This window comes from Bombus pyrosoma, linkage group LG14, assembly GCF_014825855.1.
Source record: "Bombus pyrosoma isolate SC7728 linkage group LG14, ASM1482585v1, whole genome shotgun sequence".
In the NCBI taxonomy this organism is placed as follows: Eukaryota; Metazoa; Arthropoda; class Insecta; order Hymenoptera; family Apidae; genus Bombus; species Bombus pyrosoma.
In genome coordinates this window covers 5,011,192-5,030,765 of record NC_057783.1, presented here as the reverse complement: position 1 = coordinate 5,030,765, position 19,574 = coordinate 5,011,192, and the positions used below count along the sequence as shown (strand labels likewise).

The following is a 19,574-nucleotide window of genomic DNA, read 5'->3' as shown; positions in this document are numbered from 1 at the left end:
TCTCGCTTGTTCGTTCGCTTCATTTCTTCGATAATAAACAGGATGGCTAGCAAGTTACTAACTGATAAGGAAATTTAATTACTCGAGAACGATAACAGATAACTTTAATCTGCTTCTTTTTCATGTTACGAAAGAAACGTTAAGCACATTAAGGAAGAGAATTAATGATAAAACGAATCAAAATGTCCAACATTCTTGGCAATCACGGTAGTGAAGCAACTTTCGGAATAATAACGATTTAAGATTAGATTACTTAATTTCGGAATTTTTAATTTTATCGAATTTCATTACTAATTAAACTAAATTACCTTAAATTTCAACAATCTGATATAAATTATCATCTATAACTCGAACGATATTTAATATTTACGAGCAATAATCGCTAAAGGGTAATAAATCTTTAAATAATAATAATGATATTAATAAAAAACACATAAAAATAGAATAATAATAACGATTATCACTATTAAATGCTCAAAGAATATTTAAGAGGTAAAATTAGTCAGTACCCGGTGTCCTGCCGCTCACCCTCTATCTTTCAAAGCGGGAGAAAATCGAATTACGACAGATCGATCAATTTCGTTCGATTTCAACGAGGCATTCGCTAAAAAGCTTTTAATGAAAAAGCGACGACGAAGAGGTCGCGATATCGTGGTATCGTCGTGAAAGCAGGAAACGTCCGCTCGCTTATCTCGCGGTATCTGGACATCGCGGCAGGTGAAGCATTTAAATAATATATCGAACAGGTGAAATAGCAGCTGTTCGTCTGCATCGCCCTCCGCCAGCACGCGTGAACAGCTTTGTAGTGCCGCGAGAACTCTCTTTTTTCGCTCGAAATTCGCGTTCCACGTTCTCCTCTTACTGTGACACAGTTTCTTCAGAGTCCAGTATTTCTCGTTTTCAAACACGGTTTCCGAAAATCTGAGAAAGATTATTAGCTTCCAACATTTAATTCATAGCATCACGCCAGTTCATACACGTATCAATAATTCACTTGTACATTACATAAAAGTCAATTTCAAGACTGTTCCAATATACGATTCGCGTAACAATAATTCACGAGATAAACGTCAAGAAACTATTACTTGTAGTCTCGTTGCTTTGTTCCATTCTCCCAATTTACGGACCTGATCAATATCCCATTCTAACACGCGAATATCCTATCCTATCGTAATACGTAAACCAATCTTCCACGAACAAGAACAATACAACAAACTAAATCTCGCAACTTGGAAATGTTGCCCGAGTTGCACGAGCCCGAGCAACCCTCCGATCATTTACCTCCAGCTAACCATCATCCACTCTGCTCGCCAACCAATCCCATCCCGCGGCTCAGCTAAAACACGTTGTCAGTTTAAAATCCGCGGTCAGATCGAGCCATTTGCTTGCATCGCGTCGCGATTCATCGGTGGCTGAGTTCCTCCTAGGCTCAGCTTGGCGCAAAGAGGGGATCGCGCGAGTATCCAAAGAAAGGAGGAGTGGAGCCAGTAGCTATGTATCTACTTATCAACCAGAGAGAAACGGAACCAGTATCTGGCAAGTGGTAGGAAAATGTAAGCTGGACGACCGAGTAGAGGGGACTATAGAAAAAGATAGTATTAAGACTCTCGTGTAAGAATGAGAATGAGCGAGAGAATCTTTAGTTGAAGGGGAACGCAGAGGGTGAATTTGAGGAATAACGCGGAGGAGGGGCCGAGAAAAGAGAAAAGACGAAGAGGGTTTCATCGAAGAAAAGAGAGAGAAGAAAGAGAGAAGAGAGAGAGAGAGAGAGAGAAGAGAGAAGAGAGAGAGAGAAGAGAGCGAAAAGGAGGGGATGGTCGGTCGGAGGGGAGGAAAGGCAGCTGCAAGCAGCAGTCGGTGCAAGGGAGAGATCGCGCGAGGGTAGAGGGAGACGGGACCAGTGTCATGGAGGCAGGTCTGCCTGGTGGCTGTCCGTCGACCTGCTCCCTTGCTTTACCTGACAGCGCTCGCCAGTGTTTCGAAAGCCGCGTTCACCGATGGGTCGACTCGCGATCCACTCGTGAGCTCGTCAAGCTCGCCACGCTCGGATCGTCGACCCCCTTTTTTTTTTTTTTCGAAAAGATCAACGACGCCGGGACCCGTTCGTTCGTCGTCTAATTCCAAGTGGAGCCCGGTCGAATCGACTTGGAAAACGGAAGCTGTGCGTGTCTGCCGCGGGAGAAGAACACGTTCGAGGGAAACGGAGTGGGTGAACACGGAGGAGCATATAGAGGGCAATACAGAGAGGGAGAGGTAGTGGAGAAAGAGGGAGGAAAGTGACACGTTGCGATACGATCGATCCAACGACCAAGTTATACGTGCGTTTTAAACGAACACGCTCCGAAAACACGATCGGCACAATGTGCTCGTGACAAGAGCGTTTTTTGGAGTCTCTCCTGTGACCGATCGTGTTCCTTTTTTCTTTTTTTTTCTTTTTTTTTCTACAAATTAAGTCAGAAACAGCGGGTCTTTTCGCTGCTTGTTCGTCGGTTAGAGAAGTTTGAGAATATTAGAAAGAGTGGAGGAGAAGAAGGAGGAAGAGAGGAACGTATAACAGAGACAGTGAAAGATACAGGCCCGGAGGAGGAAACGGATAAAACGTGGGCGTTGAGTGATTGTTGTCGGTGCTAGTTTCCATTGGGAGTCATGAGAGATACCAGCGATATGATGGAGGACTCCTTGTCCGAGGTATGTAATAGCTGATAAATCAGTCTTGTTTCGTTTTCGGTTCCCTCGGTATATACCATGGTCCTGAACTCGTGCTGTGCTGATTGAAATTAGAGGGATTCTATGGCACGAAATAAGAGCACAATCAGGAATAACAAAATTGCCTCGGAGGTTTCAATTCCGGGGAAATCGAGTTTGAAAAGTTACCAAGCGGACGTGCATTTGTCTAATCTCACTGGACAGGAATGGAAAATTAACAAGGAGATTGTTCTACATACGACAACAAGTCGGGTATGTAGAACGAAGCTTTTTCGTTTGAGGCCCTGTTTTCGAGAAAACAACGTTCGAACGTGTTTAACCGAGAATTAGCCTGGCACACGTGCATTTTACAAATTTTCGGATAAAAAGTTATACATGGAATTCTGGAAGAAATTTCGAACATAGTTTTTCGTTTAAAGCTTCGTTACGGAGAAGACAAAGTTTGAACATGTTTAACCGGGTTCGAACTAGTCGGTTTGAACGAGAAATAGCCGGGTACATGTTATTTGACAAATTTTCAAATTCCATTTCCTCGAGATCGAAGCCTGGCATAAAAAGATCTTATTCTACATTTTCCACTTGTCTTCGCATGTAGAATAATCTTCCATCAATGGTCCATTCCTATTCGGAATTAGTCAAATATACGTATACTTGACAACTTTTCAAGACATAGGATTTCTAATTTCAATTGTACCGACTTTCTAAATAAAATGTAGAATCACAGCGTTTTTCGGCTATCACTCGTTTTATTTAAATTATCACGAGGGCTTGACTCGATATCATTCTTTGACATCGCTAATCCAATCAATTTCTGTCTTTCGATCCGTATGCGGGCCACTAAATGATTTTGTCCGGAGTGAAAAGGTTGAAAAGAAGATAAGGTTCCTTACATAAATTGTGTATAACGATCGAGAGGTCTTGGATATAAAATAGAAGGTAAAATGATCCAAGATCGCGGGACGTTCGCGCGAGAATGTGTGGACGTAACGCGACGATTTAGAAACACCTTGTGCACCGTGTAGTGGCCCGTTTATGGGGTCCCGGAAAGGAAACGCGTTCCAGCTCGGCCTGTACGCTTCAGAATTTCGTTTGTACTGGTGCTTCTACTTTATCCGGAGTTTAATGCCGCATCGTGGAAACCTCGAGAATGCTTATTTGCATTTTACACGAAAATTCGTAGCTTCTTTTTTCTTTATTCGTGACGGTTTCCACGAAATTCTGCGAACATTTCCTTGGTTGTTTTTTTTTTCCTCTTCGAGGATAATTCATTGTGGATAGAAGAAGAAAAGAAAAGAACGAATAGTCGATGAATATTCCTTCAATGATTGAAATTTAACTCTGACCTGGTGGTTCTCGAATTTTTTATGTCTCAATCTCTCTTTAGTTCCAAGAGAGAAAAGCAGTTTCAACGTTTAACGAATAAGCGTCCTTTTGTATTTTCCTAAAATTTAAGAAATTATCTAGTGATAAGAAAGTGCGATTCAAAAATGGCCCGAAAAACACCAGCTTAAGACATCAACAGTTTCTAAGCACATTTTCGTGCACTGTTGCAAACACAAATTAACAAACAATGGCTTTTTAAATTTGTATTGCTACGTCAAATAAAATGTGACGTGTGCACTTGAATGATATCAAGCATTTTAAAAATTACTTTGCGATAAAACCAACGTTCATTGTTTCGGTAAAGAATGGTAGGAAACGTTTACTTGATTATTTCAGTACAAATGAAATAAAATATAAAATCTGCATCGTGTCGAATAATTACGAGTAATTATGTACATTCGACCTATGATTTCTCAGAAATCTAACAAAAGAGAAATCCTTCATCTGTGAAGGATTATTAGAAGATTAATATACATACACCGTTTTGTATAATGCATGATGAATAGCGGATTATCATCGGAGATTCATATTTTTATGAATACAGCTGAAAGAACTTATAAAATATAAAGAATACCGGATATTTTATTTATATTTTCCCGCGTATTATGTATATTTCTGCGTCTTTTGATTTTCCTTGAACGCATAAAAATTCCCGTTCTGGCGTATAAATGTCAGAGTAAATTACGGCATTTGTATATAGCTCGTCCGTCTATAGTTAGCTTGTCTATAGTTAGTCGAAATTTGATTTAATTTCTCGCTGCATCGTGCCATGAAATTTGCTATGTATCCGCGGGATCATGAATCCAGTGCCATTATCGGTTATGTTCTCTCATGTCTTCCTCACCATACGTATGTAAATTTGCATTCGTTTTATGTTCAGACACTCGTCCCCGTTTTCTATAGCTTCCCTTATATGCGCATTTTATTGGACTCTTTCTCGCCGTCCTTCCACCCAGGGGAATAGAATTTGCTCTCAATTTTCTCGACTCTACTTCGTCGAAGATGGAACAAATTTTCCTTTGGCCAGATTGCCGGATATACAGTGGCTCACGAAGGTATTTCAACGCGTTTGGGAATATGTTACGTGCGTTGCAGGAAATATTTGGAAGTTTCATTAGCACCGTAACGAGTACACCGTGGATTTTTATGAAAATTTATATTTTTATGGACACAGCTTAAAGATTCGTTTCACACGTTAAAAACCAATGCTTTTATTATTACTCTACTTTGGACATTTTATATATCTTCGTTTACTGCAGGCATCTCGTACGTTTTTGCAACTTCGATTGCAAATGGATTTTGCATAAATGCATAAAAATCCCCGGTCTAGTAACGAGTTTCAACTGTCATGATCGTATTGGTGAAATTTAAAAGCAATATAAAAATGTGTATGAAGACTGTAAAACAAATTACGTACGATAAGTTGCGTGTCATATTTTCCTACACTAGCAAAATTGTCTCTTTATTTGGCTTTGAAGCTAAATAAAATTTCCAAGCCATTCTCGTCGTAGTAATGAAATATTTCGAACGCATTAAAATATTCTATTAAATGTGTCTTAATAATTACAACATTGGGCTTCGGCAAAATTTCTTCGTCTTATTAGCCGTTCTTAAAAGACGTACGTACAACCTAATTGAATCTCTTCATCTTCTATTTTGTCACATTAAAATTGTTCTGTGTACTCGTTAAGCGTTAACATCAAAATCAGAAAATCAATATTAATGCACTTGGCATATTCTTCGTACGTGGTGTTTATTTGCGATCGAATGCACGAAAAATACGGGAGCAAAACGGTTCTCGTTTGCTTCACGAAAACCGTGTACCGTTAATTCCTTTCAACTTGTTTCGTTGTAGAAAAAAAAGAAAGTGGGTTCGAGAAGCGACGTTATTTTTAAAGCTCGCGACTAATTAAAAAGTTCAACCTCGCGGCGACTTCTTTCCAGCGTGGCTTGCCACGCGAGAAAGCACTGGATCAATTAAAAAACTTCTAACGTTGCAGTAAACAGCTTCCCTTTTTCCCGACGAAAACCCAGCTGAAAACTCGTCGTTCAAGGAAAAAACGTTTCAACGCGACGACGCGAGTAACTTTCCTTTTTCCCACAAAACCTCTCTGCTGTAGCAAATCACGATGTAACACAATCTTGCTTCTCATAGAATATCCTGTAGAACGTTTACAATCGCTTCCATTGAAAACCGAGTAACAATTCTCGCACGAGTAACAATCGAAGAATGTGGAAAGATAAGACGAGTCGGGAACAACAATCTAGTCCCGGAGCAGAGATTAAGCAACGTGTAATGGACAGATTCTTATGCAAATTCGTATATCTCGGAATGTAATGAAAAAAAGCAGAAGCTTGGTGGAAAATTGTTTTACCTACAGTTACAAGCATTGTAGAAAGCACTGTACTACAGAGATGCTTTATATACTTTTTCGTATTACCTGCTCCCCCGACAGTTGTTAGATTTCCTTCAAAATTGGGAAAAGTTAAGTTGCAAAGTAGGAAGTTTAGTTTCGTATTTCGAACGCCTACGTTCGCTTAAAGGTATTTTGTGAATGCTCGAGTTGCTGCTCCTTCACGGCACAAAAAATAATTTCTTCCCTCTAACGTTTCGGTCGAATCATTATTCATGAGTACTCAACGAACCTGCGAATAATGCAACAGTATGCAAACACAGAAAAAAAATGGGGCCACTTTGGACGACGGCAGGAAATATTTCGCCAAATAAGGTGCACTTTAAACACGAACCCGAGTTTCTTTATTTTCGTGTACTGTAACTTTGTCCTTCTGGAAGTTGTTACGTAGACTACGGATTTTTCAATTTTCCATTTATGTCACATGTACAAAAGATTGTTGAATAAATGTGGTGCTGTCTGCGCGTGTATACGCGTTTCTGGCCCTCACTGTACGTGTATGTGTAGAGAATAATAAAGCTACAAAAGGGTACAGAATAAATATACGAATAAATAGTATGGAAATATATGTATAAAATATTCAAAGTAATTTACTGGGGAAAATATTGAAGGAAACTCTTCATTTAAGATCTTCGTTTAAATTTAATTTATAGTCGAGGACTTGTAGGCTGTAACACTGTAAATATCAAACATCGAATGTTTTACGAGAGAGGAAAAAAGCTTCCTCGACTTAAAATTATTTTCGAAATTTGATTTGTTTCCATTACTATAAAACTTTATACGTACAGTAATTTACGCGCGTCATAAAATTTTCTATTTTTACGTTAGTATAGTCGAAGTTCATCGATAAAAGAAATAATATCTGTAGAAAAGCCTGCGTGTGCCACCTCTTAATTGTAGAGAAAATTGAATGTGTCATTCATTTAAATTTGCGAGCACTGTAATAAGTAGCAGTCCTGTTTGTTTCTAAATAACTCGTACAAAGGGCGAAAAATATATTTTTCCAAGATGATTCTTTTCGTTTCTTTTTCAAAAGAATATTTTATATTGCTTCAAGTAAGAATTGTTACAAAATCGGTGATATTTAATGTCCATGTGTTCGGGCATGTTTGTCGCTCAATGGCACTTACATTGCATGGCACATCATCTTTCAACATTATTAGTAATTATTTACAAATGAAAATTGCTTTCAAATTCTTTCATTTCTGCTCTTACAGCGTTCCCTACAAGCAACCCTCGTTCCAATTTAGTTATTTTCTTAGCTTCGTTATTTGTACTATCTGCGTACTTTCGTGCGAATGGTCCGATATCGCGAACAAAATTTTACGATTCACGCATTGGGAACGGTTTTCAAGACTGTTTGCTCGATAACGTAATAGTTGCATGTTAAGGGTAGAAAATCGCGTTTGTTCCATAAATAGAATGTTAACGTTTAGCGAGTAATGCGACTGCATCGATCGCGAACGCCGAAAGGAAATGTCGGTCGACGTGTATCGGGCTTGTCCGCCGCTAATTAAAACGTTAATGGTACTCGGCGCATACCAATTAAAGTCGATGCATTCGCGTCGACTGTATTAACAGTAATTTCGTGCGTTTAATAATCGTCCTCTGCCCGAAGCTACTCGCTCTCTCTCTCTCTCTCTCCCTCTCCCTCTCCGCCAAGAGAACTGTTTCCCTCGAAATTCTCTCCTGTTCACCGTCGCTCGAAACGCGTCCTGTCCGCTTCCAAAACGTTCCACTTCTGTACGAAACTTGCCCCGTGCTGCGATTCACAGTGTGGCGAAGCTCGTTACTCCAGACGAAATTTTAATTAAAGTCGATGGGAATCACGCGGGCCTGTTAGAGTGCTACGGATTGCTAAATAATTCGCTGCCAGTTATTTCCGAGACGCGGATGCTACGAGATGATTAACGTTGCTACGCTGGTTTTGATTAGAGAAAAGAATAGAGACGAGGTCTCGGTTGAGTTTTCCGGAAGCCAAATTAACTTCACTTGGCCGAATTCTTCAATTTCATCGTCGAATTACCATCGACTCTTTAAAGAATGTATGGGAAACTAGACGTTGTTCATGACCGCTTCATTATCATCTTCGAAGATGTACAAGGACAAGTTGAGACTTTATGAATCTGTTATTTTTACTTAGACCTTATTCCTCGCTGTTGGCAATTATTACCAAACAAACGCAATTTGACGTAAGAAATTATGCAAGTGTTGTCGCGAGTGACAAAGTTCGAAAACGCCTCATCGTTCTAATTAGCAATTCAATTAACCTAACTAACTACGTTTTAATCGCGTTACGATCCAAACAATCTAGCGGAAGGAACGGGCGACGTTTCTTTATCAATTTCCAGCAATTCCTAGCCAAAATGTTGTCATCTTTCAATAGATATAATAACTAATAAATCTTTCCTGTCTATATCCACCGCGTCTTTCGATTAATTACAGTAACTGATTATATTATTAATTCTTCCAATAGTCCAATAGCTTCAACAAGCTTTTCCTCTTTACAAATACAACATCCTTTTCGATTGATCGTTCCTTCGGTAATGAACAAATTAGACTCACATCTCGTATGAAACCTGTCGGTGTCTCGATACCTACAAACACGAGCCGTCTCTACGTCTTTATAGATTTCTGCGCAAATTTCATTTAGAGCCAAACAAGTACAACTAATGCATTTCTTTTTGTTCCATTTTACCCAAAATAAGCCCTCTCCGTGTACGAGATAAATTCCACCCTCTTCGTCGTTCGCTCGCGGGAAGACTTTTTCGCGGAATTAATGCCAGGATTATCCTATCTCGCTTCGTACGAAACAATTGCGCCCGGTTAAATTACACGGGACAAAATCGCGAGGAAATTTAAATCCCAGAGCGAGCGATGATATTCTTTTCTTCTTTTCGTTGGATCTTTGGATTACCTCGAGCAACATCGTGATACGGGGTCGCGCTAATTAAAACCTCATTTCGCCTGGAAACATTCAGCGCTTCCAATCTTCTCCAAACTCACCCTTTCGTCAAGGGGTGGAAGAGGGAGAGAGAGAGAGAGGGGGAGGGAGAAAAAAAAAGATAGTCAGGTCGACGTGTATTTTCTTCCTCGTCGTCGTCGGCGTCGTCCTCGTCGACGTCGTCGCGGTTGGTCCACCATTCTGCAATTTCCAGCGGGGAGCTTTTTATCCACAATTTTTCTATATCAAGCCTTGAGCGAGCGTCAAAGGGGGGGAGGGGAAACATTTTCTTCGTCGTGGACGTTTTCAACGTTCAAAAAGAGCTTGTCCGCGACGGCGGAAGGGAAAAAGCGCGTTGCAATTACATAATTCACCGTCGCATCAGAATCCTGATAAGATATAAAGCGCGATTACACGCCCGCTGCGGCGTAAGTTCGCGCTGCCAGATATTACTTTCCGCCGCGCACTCTGCTCTTTGAACTTCTCTCTTCCGGCTAGATATAGTTATACAGAGTGTCCCAGTAATCGCAGTACAATCTTTCTCTATGTAAAAAAATACGCAGAAAACGTGAAATAAAAATTCACACGGTGCTTCATTTTCGACGAAATCGAATTCACGTATCAAGATCAGTGTACGAAGACTATTGGTAAAAATATACCGTGTTGTAAGTATTTGTTGATTTTGTAATTTCGACGTTGTTCGATCGAATTTGTTCTAAGCTAGAAAGAAGTACTTTAATTATATTTACGTAACTGGACAGAAGGCTAGATGCAAAGATAAAGAAACACAATTCTAGAAACAGCTGTTGCATTTATGAAATTTTGTAACAAATTGGTGTTCTAATGTTATGACAAAAATATTTTTGAGATGTTCATAAATATCAGGATATACGACGTTTAATACCAAGATCGAATAAGAAGAGGTAAATTGGTAATATAAAATCGATCGATAAGATATTGCATTTTAAAGTTGTGCCTCTGTAAAACATGAAACGTGTGATAATGTTTCGAGTTTATATAATTACACGCACGATGTTCTTCTGCTGTGAGTTCTAGGTATGGAAAAAAGCAAATTTTTTAATTCCATCTTCTCGAGAATGAACCGTTTCGAACGAGCAAATTTTATTTTATATTTTTGACATTTTTTCACGTAGGATCGCCCTCTCGCCGATTGTATCACGATTCCTGGCCCACCCTATATATACACGATGTCGATCTTTGGTTAGATTGCGGTTTTCCACGTAGTTGGAAGTTTAACTAAAGTCACAATGCCTCCGACTGTTGGATCGATTCGAATTTTCCCAGTGTCTCCTTTGCAACGGGACCGTTCTTTTCCGATATCGGGATAGAAATTGTCTAAATGCGCCTGGCTCTGGGCAATAATGTTTCTTTACCAGCGTTTCATCCGCTCTCATGGTGGAAACGTAGCTATTGGATGAATTGATTTCCATTGGCTTTGAAAATCGATTTCGTTTGGAATTTCAATCCCGTTTCATTCTTTTACGATACTTTAAAGGACACTTCAGTCGTGATCTCTTGTATAATAATTTACTAACTAGTAATATCAATAAACTGAGACAATTACAAATTAGAATTACAAATTAGGAACAACTGAAATTTATGATCCACTGACTCTATAAGAAAATAAACTAAACTGTCTTTAATTACTAATTTGTTATTAATTCGTACATTTTGATAAAATGTATATATTATTGTTATTGTAAATCCACTAAAGCGATCAAACACTTGCAAACAATAGGGTGTATTGTCCAACCTCTATCGTTAATTAGTAAGATCGTCGAAATTGTCAAGTTAGAATCAATTGCGTAAATCGTCCAGGTTCGTTACAATTTGTAAAATATTTTACAATTTCAAGGAAGTCTAGTGACGTTCCCCTTCGTCTTTTCTCTTTCTGAGAATCGTTAACGGTTCCCTGGATACGACGTGGAATCTAAATTTCAAATGGAATCTTATTTCGCGATCGAAAACTTTCCACCTTTTTACACGGCGCGAGTATCCCTTTGAACTTTGCTCTCTGTTCCATCACGGAATTGTCTCGTGAATTCAATCCGAGTACTACGGCTATCTTTCACCGCTTTTAATTCCATTTGCTCTTTCTTAAATACAAAGAGACCATTTCAAAAATTGCATTTAATTTTAATTTTAATTTAATTGTAATTTTTTAAGCAATGTTTTTCGTACAGTTCGGTAAGAATTATTTAATGTTAAATAAGTGAACCTTCTTAAAATAAGCGAAAGGCATAAAATTTGTATTAAAAATATCCTGATGTAGACGAAAGATGATTTAAGAAAAAAATATATAGGAAAGATACATAACGCGAGAAGAAAAGTATTGTACGCGTAGTCACTTCTATGAATTTTTTCTAATTTTTTCAGGAAATTCTACGAAAAATTATGAATTTGTTACCTTGACCATCCTAATGTCATAATTTTGATATGTGAGACCTGGCTTCTAAGTAGATATGTAATTACTTACAATAATATAAAAATACACCTTATTTTATCGAGAACAAATTGCGTTGTAATGTCAAATGTTGCTCGAACCGCAAAAAGTTAAGCAAACCAAATTCCTAAATTTGAGATATCCTTTAAATTTAATCGAGGTCAAATAAAACCTCCATTCGACCAGAGTTTCAGTTTGCTCGATGTACAACAAACCTGCAAATTTTTACGATAAATGCCCTTCTCTTCTTCTTTCTCTTTTTTTTTCTTTTTTTTTTAAATTGCTGCCGTATAAAGCCGGCTATTTGTCGAATGGATTTCTCTGCCTCTTTCACCAACCCCTAACATTTTCTCTTGCTCTCCCTCTCTCTCACTCTCTCTCTCTCTTTGTGAACTTTCTCTCTTACCGTGAAGAGTACATTATTCGAGATACAACAACGATCCTGTTAAGCGTCCCGTTTTATCGGTTCTCGGTGTAAAATCGATTTATAACATGCAAAACGCGGACGGCCCGTATCGGTATCATATTTACGATGTATGAATATATCGTTTACGAGCCGAACCTCCGCGTTTTGTTCGCCTTTTTATGGCCACCTTGCACATCCGCGCCGCGTAAGAGTATCGATATTCGATATTGCTACCTGCCGATAACTGCGTTTCAATAAAACGGGCAGCGCATAAAAACGTTATAAGCGAATTATACGACTATAAGGGAAACACGTTTCGAGCCTTTATTTCCATCAATTAGTCGATTATCAGTCCCAAATAGCGATTCTACGTTGCGTTACGATGTTCTGTTCCATTTTACGCGCGCATTCGTATTTCATCGTTTAACACGTTGGCTATCGTGCCAATTTTATCGTTATATATTATTATATATTTTCGCACCCTGGCAACCGCAATAGATTGAAATATATTACAAATACTGCGCCATAACGGCCATCTGGAAGTACAAAAGAAAAATAGTACCGGTGTATGGCGTAAAGATGATGTACGACGGTAAAGTGGAATCCGGAGGTCATTGAAAGCCGATAGACAGTAGATTTAATAAATAGTAATAAATAAAATAAAATACTACGTCGTAACGTTTAGCTTTTTCAAGATGTCGTATTGCATTCGCTGCTTTTTCCTCTCGACATTATCTAAAATCTAAGTTCTTGGAAGCGCGTGCTTCGCTACTATCTCGTTGCGTGAAATCTGTGTCGTTCATATTGCTAGTAATTTTGAAGCCTAAGACATTTATTTTATCTTCATCGGTCTGTATAATTTAACGTGGGTTATCGATGACCACCGGTGGCGGACAACGTGTTAAGGGGAATTTTCGTCCGTGTTCGTAATTCCCTATCTCTGCAGGAAATCCTTTACAATAACACCGATGGTAGCCAGTAATTCCTGCTTTTATCTCCTCTTTTTCTTTTTTTCCCTAGTGTTCTATGAATTTATATTTTCATCCAGTCATCTAACGATTAATTCAGCACGTCTTCGTATTATCGCGTACACGTATTTTCCACGTCTTTTTTTAATTAGCCTTACAAAGTCCGCAATCCGCATGAATTTGTATTTTTTCTCTACATCGCCGAAGACCGTTTCCTACTTCCGTCTTGTATTCCTTTTAATTATGATTCCCGCATATCGGTGTTCGTAAGCGTTAGGACAGTTGAGAAGATGAGATAAGCTTGAAACGTCATTAAGAACTTATTGAATATTACATTAAATCTTCATGATTCTATATATAGTACGTACTTCATGAAAAATCCATATATTCTATAATAAAAATCTCATAAATGATAAGATAAAAATTCGCATTGATGTTATTAGATTTCCCACTGCGCTTCTTATTAATCTCCAATTCGATGCGTTTTATAAATGATTCCACGAGAATCAGATTTTCGAATCTGTGCGAACTCCGTTGAATTTCCTAACGAATTCGTTTAAACATTTCTTAATTAGATTCAACGTTTAACATGCACCGATCTAATAATCTTTTACTATAATATATACACGTTCGCGATAGATGTTCTATGATTTCTATATATATTTCCAGATTGGTTTCAAATTTGATCAGTGGCAGTCGAGTAACGTTATATAATTGCGTTAATGAAATTTCACAGTGTCTCGTAAAGCATACATAGTAAAATTCATAAAAATGTTCTATGTTGGGCGTATAAATACTCTGACGAGCCACTCTACGTACAAATATTTTTAGAGGACCGATCTCATTACTTTCCTGACGAACTTTGTATATACAGACACGCATGTAAGCACAAATATAAGCACGAGCACACAGAGGGAATAAAATTCGATAATTCAACAAGAGGAAATACAGTGGTCGCCGATAGGATCGTTTATTGTATCATGTCAATATTTTTCCACCCCCTCTTCCGGCTTATCGTTCCGCTACCTTGCCAGCAAAAATATCGGTTTTCGATAGCAGACAGTGCACCGACCTGGCAGCATTGTAGTTACAAGAATTAAACGATACGGAAACGCGTGAATAAAAAATCAAAATCACACACCCGCGTGCTCGCAACCCTTCAACGATCGAAGCCTTAAATCGCCATTTGAAAATTGCGAAACAGATATATAGAATTACTATAATATATATTTTTCTTATTTTCGCCATTTTGACATATAATAATATAATATAATAGTAATTTATTGTACTCTAGACCACATGTCTATTACGAAGACGAAGATTATCTGGTTTTTTATCACACAGTTTAAACTTACAGACCTATGTGCGAATAGTTATTAATCTACAACTTGATACTTATTATCGACTTTTAATGAGGAGAGAATATTTTGAATAAAAAGAACCTAATTAACCGTTGCTCTTTTACGATTAATCGATTAAATCATTAGCACTACAGTGACCTGACTATAGTGAAAACTTAATTCCTATAACGAATCATAGAGAATTTTAAAAGAATGCTCGAGATGTCAGCTGCAAAGCTGAAAATTAATAGACTTTGTACTTTACCGTAAAGATTATTATGTATAGGAAATTTCATAAAATTCAGCGTCCAAACATATAATTTGAGTTTCTCAATAATTTGAGCTCCTAATAGAACGGAGAATTGAAATAGGAGAGTAAAAGAAGGCAAACAAGAGTTCGCTGCAATTATAAAATCATTGTGTTACGTTAATGTAATAAAGATAAAGAGTTAAGGGTTTCCGTCTCGCTAATTTATTAACTGGCGAACCTGGAGCTTTCCAGCGATATTTATCAGGAATTTTTCAATTTATTCGCGTCAACGAAGAAAGTATCAATCCAATTTCACGTTGTATTAACGCGAGTTAATTTGTTTAATTTATATTAATGCTCGTCGGGTGAACGACCGGAGCGTTATTAAAATTCCTTTTGTATTTGTAATTTAGATCGATGACGGGCGGAGAGGTGGCCGGAAGTAATTTGCGCCAGCATTTTATGGACAAATTAGTCGCGTTTATCGGGCATTTATGCGCGTTTAAAATTGATAAGTCTGTCGAGGGGTTGTTGGCCATAACGAGGCTAATTTGTGATTAACGTTTCACGGATAAATTAACCATGCTGCGTAACGAGCAGAGTGGAAACGGAGATTGAATGTTTTGGCGTGTTCCATGAAAATGGTCCTGGATATTTGCTTTTGCAACACCAACGAAATTACTATCGAAGATAATAGGGGATAATTTACGATAAGGACATTTACGCATTTACGTTTACGATATATATTTTTGTCGATTTTTTAACTCTAATATCACTAGATGACTAAAGAGAAGTATTTCAGTACAAAACAGGGAAATGATAGGATAAGTTCGAAGATGTAAAATCTTTCAGAATTAGACGATAAATTCAAAATGTTTCCTAAAAGATAATTTAATATCAGTCCATTAATTAACTTTTTAAACGTTCAACATGACTACAATACATAAAAGATAATTTTGAATTGTCAACAATCTTGATATTGATAAAAAATTGGAAATTATGCGAAGAAACGTAACAAGCATAGTTTTGTTGCTTCTTTTCGCTTTATAACCAAAAAAAAAAAAAAGAAAAAAAAAGGGATATTGTAATATAAAATACGTAGAAAAAGAACCGGCTTAAAAGAACCTGTTACATGCAAATTTGACGAAGTTTTAACGAAGAGTTTTAAACGATATTTTTGTAAGAGGATAATTTTAATAACATGATATTAACACGCCGAAGATTAAAACTGCTTCTTCATAAAAAGATGAAGACTGTGACTTATCGACGTTATTCAAATGGAATCTTTAATTAAGGAATTACCTGAGTCTACAATTAAGAAATTGAGAAAAACTACAGGCACACGCGAGATTGCTGTTCGCTCATGTAGAAAAGATCAATCGACGCTCGTGACTAATGGTGTATCGCAAAAAGCGAGCGACTGCAACGGCTTGTTAGCTTATTAGCCTTTTTCTTTTTCCACTATGCTAATCTATCTTTCCGTACGTTCGTTTTCTACCTCGTTTCAGATTTTTATTTAACGAGCCGCGGTTTGTTACTCTTCACCCTTTTGTTGTCTCGTTGTTTCATCGCGAAAACGTGCCGGTTTATCGCGTGAAATATGGCAGAGAGTTTTCAACGTTGCTCTTGAAAACATTCGACCACCGCGACGTGCCTTCTTTCGCGTGCTTATCGACGATCTTACATATTTCGCGGTGCGTGATTTCAATTTATTCTCGCGCGCGATCGTAGTAATAATCGCAGCAATAATCGGGCGAAAGTTTCCTACGAGATTCGCTCGCAAATACTATATTTAGTAAATTACGTAACCGGCAACATGATATTTAAACCTAACTTTCACGTGATTCGTGTTTTTATCGAATCAGATACTTTCCAAGATTTCCAGATTCTATCGAGTTAAGTGGTTCGTTCTACATTTTGTCTCGAGATGGAATATAGTTCAGAGTAATGCAAATTGCCTGCCTTTCTAAAAATAGATCACAAGCCACTGGTTGTATTATCGTTCGCAAGAATCGGAATAGTTTGGTCGATTCGTGGTAATAAGTTGAAGAATCTGGAGCGTATCCTCTCCAATCGTATTCTTTGTTCCTTAAAATCGCATTTCTGATGTAGCTGCATCTCTGTCCGTGTCAAGGCCACAATTAACTACGGGCTCTGAAGTGAAAACCGGGTCAGAGTTTGCAGAGGAGCTTTATTTACTCTGCGAATCAATATTGCGGATGTGCTATTAATCTTCCGAGCTGCTAACACGGTCTTGCCGCAAAGCTGCCTCTAAACTCAGTTGAAATTAAACGAAGAAACTGTGTTCTTAACAAAGAGCCGCGACTAAAGCGAAGGAGCTTTGCGAGATTGCAAAGAACTGTTCTGTTACCCTCGTGTAATAAAGAGAGACGAAACGTGTTCAGAGCGAAGAAAATAAATTTCTTCCAGTTTCCACCGCAAACAAAAGTTCGCTAGTTTTGCTTTTTAAACGCCTCCATGGGCGTTACTTTCGTCCATTTTCTATTTCATCCACGGTCTGCTTGATCGGCGTTTATTACCCTCGTTCCGCGAATAATCTCCCCTTCGTTCGAAGCTGGTGGATGAAAATATTCTTCCGTCGTCCTTTTTCCACATTTTTTTATATCTTATTTCCCTTCGGTCCCGAGCATTCTCAAAGGGACTCGTCTTTTTTGAAATTACAATGAACCAGAGGCTTTAGTAGGTGTGTATGTGTGTGTACGTGTATCAGAGCGTACGATCGATCCGATTCTCGTCCGCGTTTAATCGCGCATAAATTGAGCAATCCTCTTTAATTGCAGCCTGAACGGACCGTGGAAGTTGTTCCCGCATCGCCAGGATTTACATATTCGAAGCTACTTTATAGGAGACGAAATCGCATTTCCTGGTCGGGCAACGCGCTGCATACGCTTTTCACGCAAATCAGATTTTACCCCTTTTTATCTCCTTTTCTCTACGCGACGAATCGCTTATTTTTATTGTCGTTTTCGAGAAAGAGTCTTGCGCTCCTCGCAGTTTGATGGGATCCTTCTTTTTATCGTTTTATTTCCTCTTCTTCTACGCGAGGAATTATTTTCATTCTCGTTTTCCAAAAACATTTGCGTATCCCTGGTAATTTTGGTAATTCGACGGGATGCTTTCTTTTTCCGTTCTTTTCATTTTTCTACGTGAAGAATGATTTGTTCCCTTTTTCAAAAAATATCTTTGTATTCCTTTTGTATTTCTTGATGGGTTTCTCCTTTTTCCCTCTTTACCTCTTTTCTTTCGTACGCGAAGAATCATTTTCTTTAGTTTCATTTTCGTGTTCGAGAAATATCTTTGTATCGCTTGTAGTCCGATAGGGTTCATCTGTGTGATTAAAAACCGAGACATTTGCATATGGAGATTTATATACGGCGCAGGTAATTCGACGTCCTAAAATCACGTGCTCGGATCGATTAAAATGCATGCACCTCGAGATTCCACGGTCTTCGTGCACGATCTTTTACCTCGTTGGTAAAAGACGATGACGAGCATCATCAAATTTTTTGCGCTGCCTTTGAACCTCGTAAACGATCCCCTTCACGATGCTTCGCGTGGAACCACCCCTTTATCTGCCTCTTGGATAATTATCTTGCAAATTCTTCGCGTCTTCAATGTAGAAGATACGCTTCTAAGCTTTAACCCTTTTCGTTCGTTATTTCATAAATTTAACTGCGTCTTGTCGAGTAAAATCCGCCTTATAACCGCAAAGGTTAAGAATTTTTATTATCAATTTACAAAAACTTTAATACTTTGCTGTTGTAATATTATTTTACATACGAATGCCTTGCTCGTTGAAATTAATTTGCTTGAAATTGAACGAACGCTAATTAAAATTGAACCCAGTCACATCTTCTCCCGAATGTATTAATTCATTCTAATAAATTACATTAATTATACAAAAATGGAAGAATTCGTTTCTTCCAAATGTAATCCAAACAACGTGATAAAATCAGTTGTACTTATATACTGTAATGATTAATTCTGATTTCTCTTTATTACATCGGTAGTCAGTTCGTGCATGTATTACGCAATCACAGTCATGTTTATACTTCTTCGATCGTAACGATCTAACGACGTATATCGAGCATTTCCGCGAGTGTCTTAAATTATCGTAATTCGTTTTCTGCAATAACGAGATAACGCTCCCGCACGCGAAATATGAAACATTCCAACATTACAATATCGTATGTTTTACTGTATACCTTAGACAGCAAATTATCCAGTTCGTCGAGCATTGGGGTTGGTCCATTAATGTCTATATAATTTTGCATATAATAAAATATTCGAGTATATTATGTGAATTTTCCAATCTTCCTTTCCTTTTTTCAATAAATGTTTTTTATCTTTGCACGTATATCATCAGACATTATTTTACAGCCGAGAATTTTCTCTTTCATATGTGATATTGATTCAATGCCTACATATACGAATTTCCTTTCATTGTGTTTAAGATTCAGTGAAGTTGAAATAATTAAACATCGATCGTTTTATATACAGACAACCTAGCAGAAAATTGAAAACTTTCCTCGTGGGTTTAATTCAATGACCAGAGACTGTGATTCGAATGTCCACCAAAAAAAAAAAAAAAAAATGTCGGAAAGCTTGGAATTGCTTGAAAATGAATATTCGACAATTTCTAAATAGGGCTATGGTCGAACGGTTCAAGTTTTATTTC

At 37.9% G+C, this 19,574-nt stretch overlaps 1 protein-coding gene across 3 annotated transcripts in view; it reads left to right on the top strand.

Annotated features, from left to right (window-relative positions):
- The first annotated feature begins 1,883 nt into the window (after positions 1–1,883).
- Positions 1,884–19,574, top strand: part of LOC122574592 — a 37,090-nt gene continuing 19,399 nt past the window's right edge. Inside the window, exon 1 of one of the 3 annotated variants that reach the window (XM_043742316.1) lies at positions 1,884–2,688. In XM_043742316.1, the coding sequence (XP_043598251.1) occupies positions 2,647–2,688 (42 nt within the window). In that variant the 5' untranslated portion in view covers positions 1,884–2,646. Of the gene's footprint in view, positions 2,689–2,745; positions 2,959–19,574 lie in introns of those variants that run through there. The other 2 variants (XM_043742317.1, XM_043742315.1) reach the window with 2 other exon arrangements.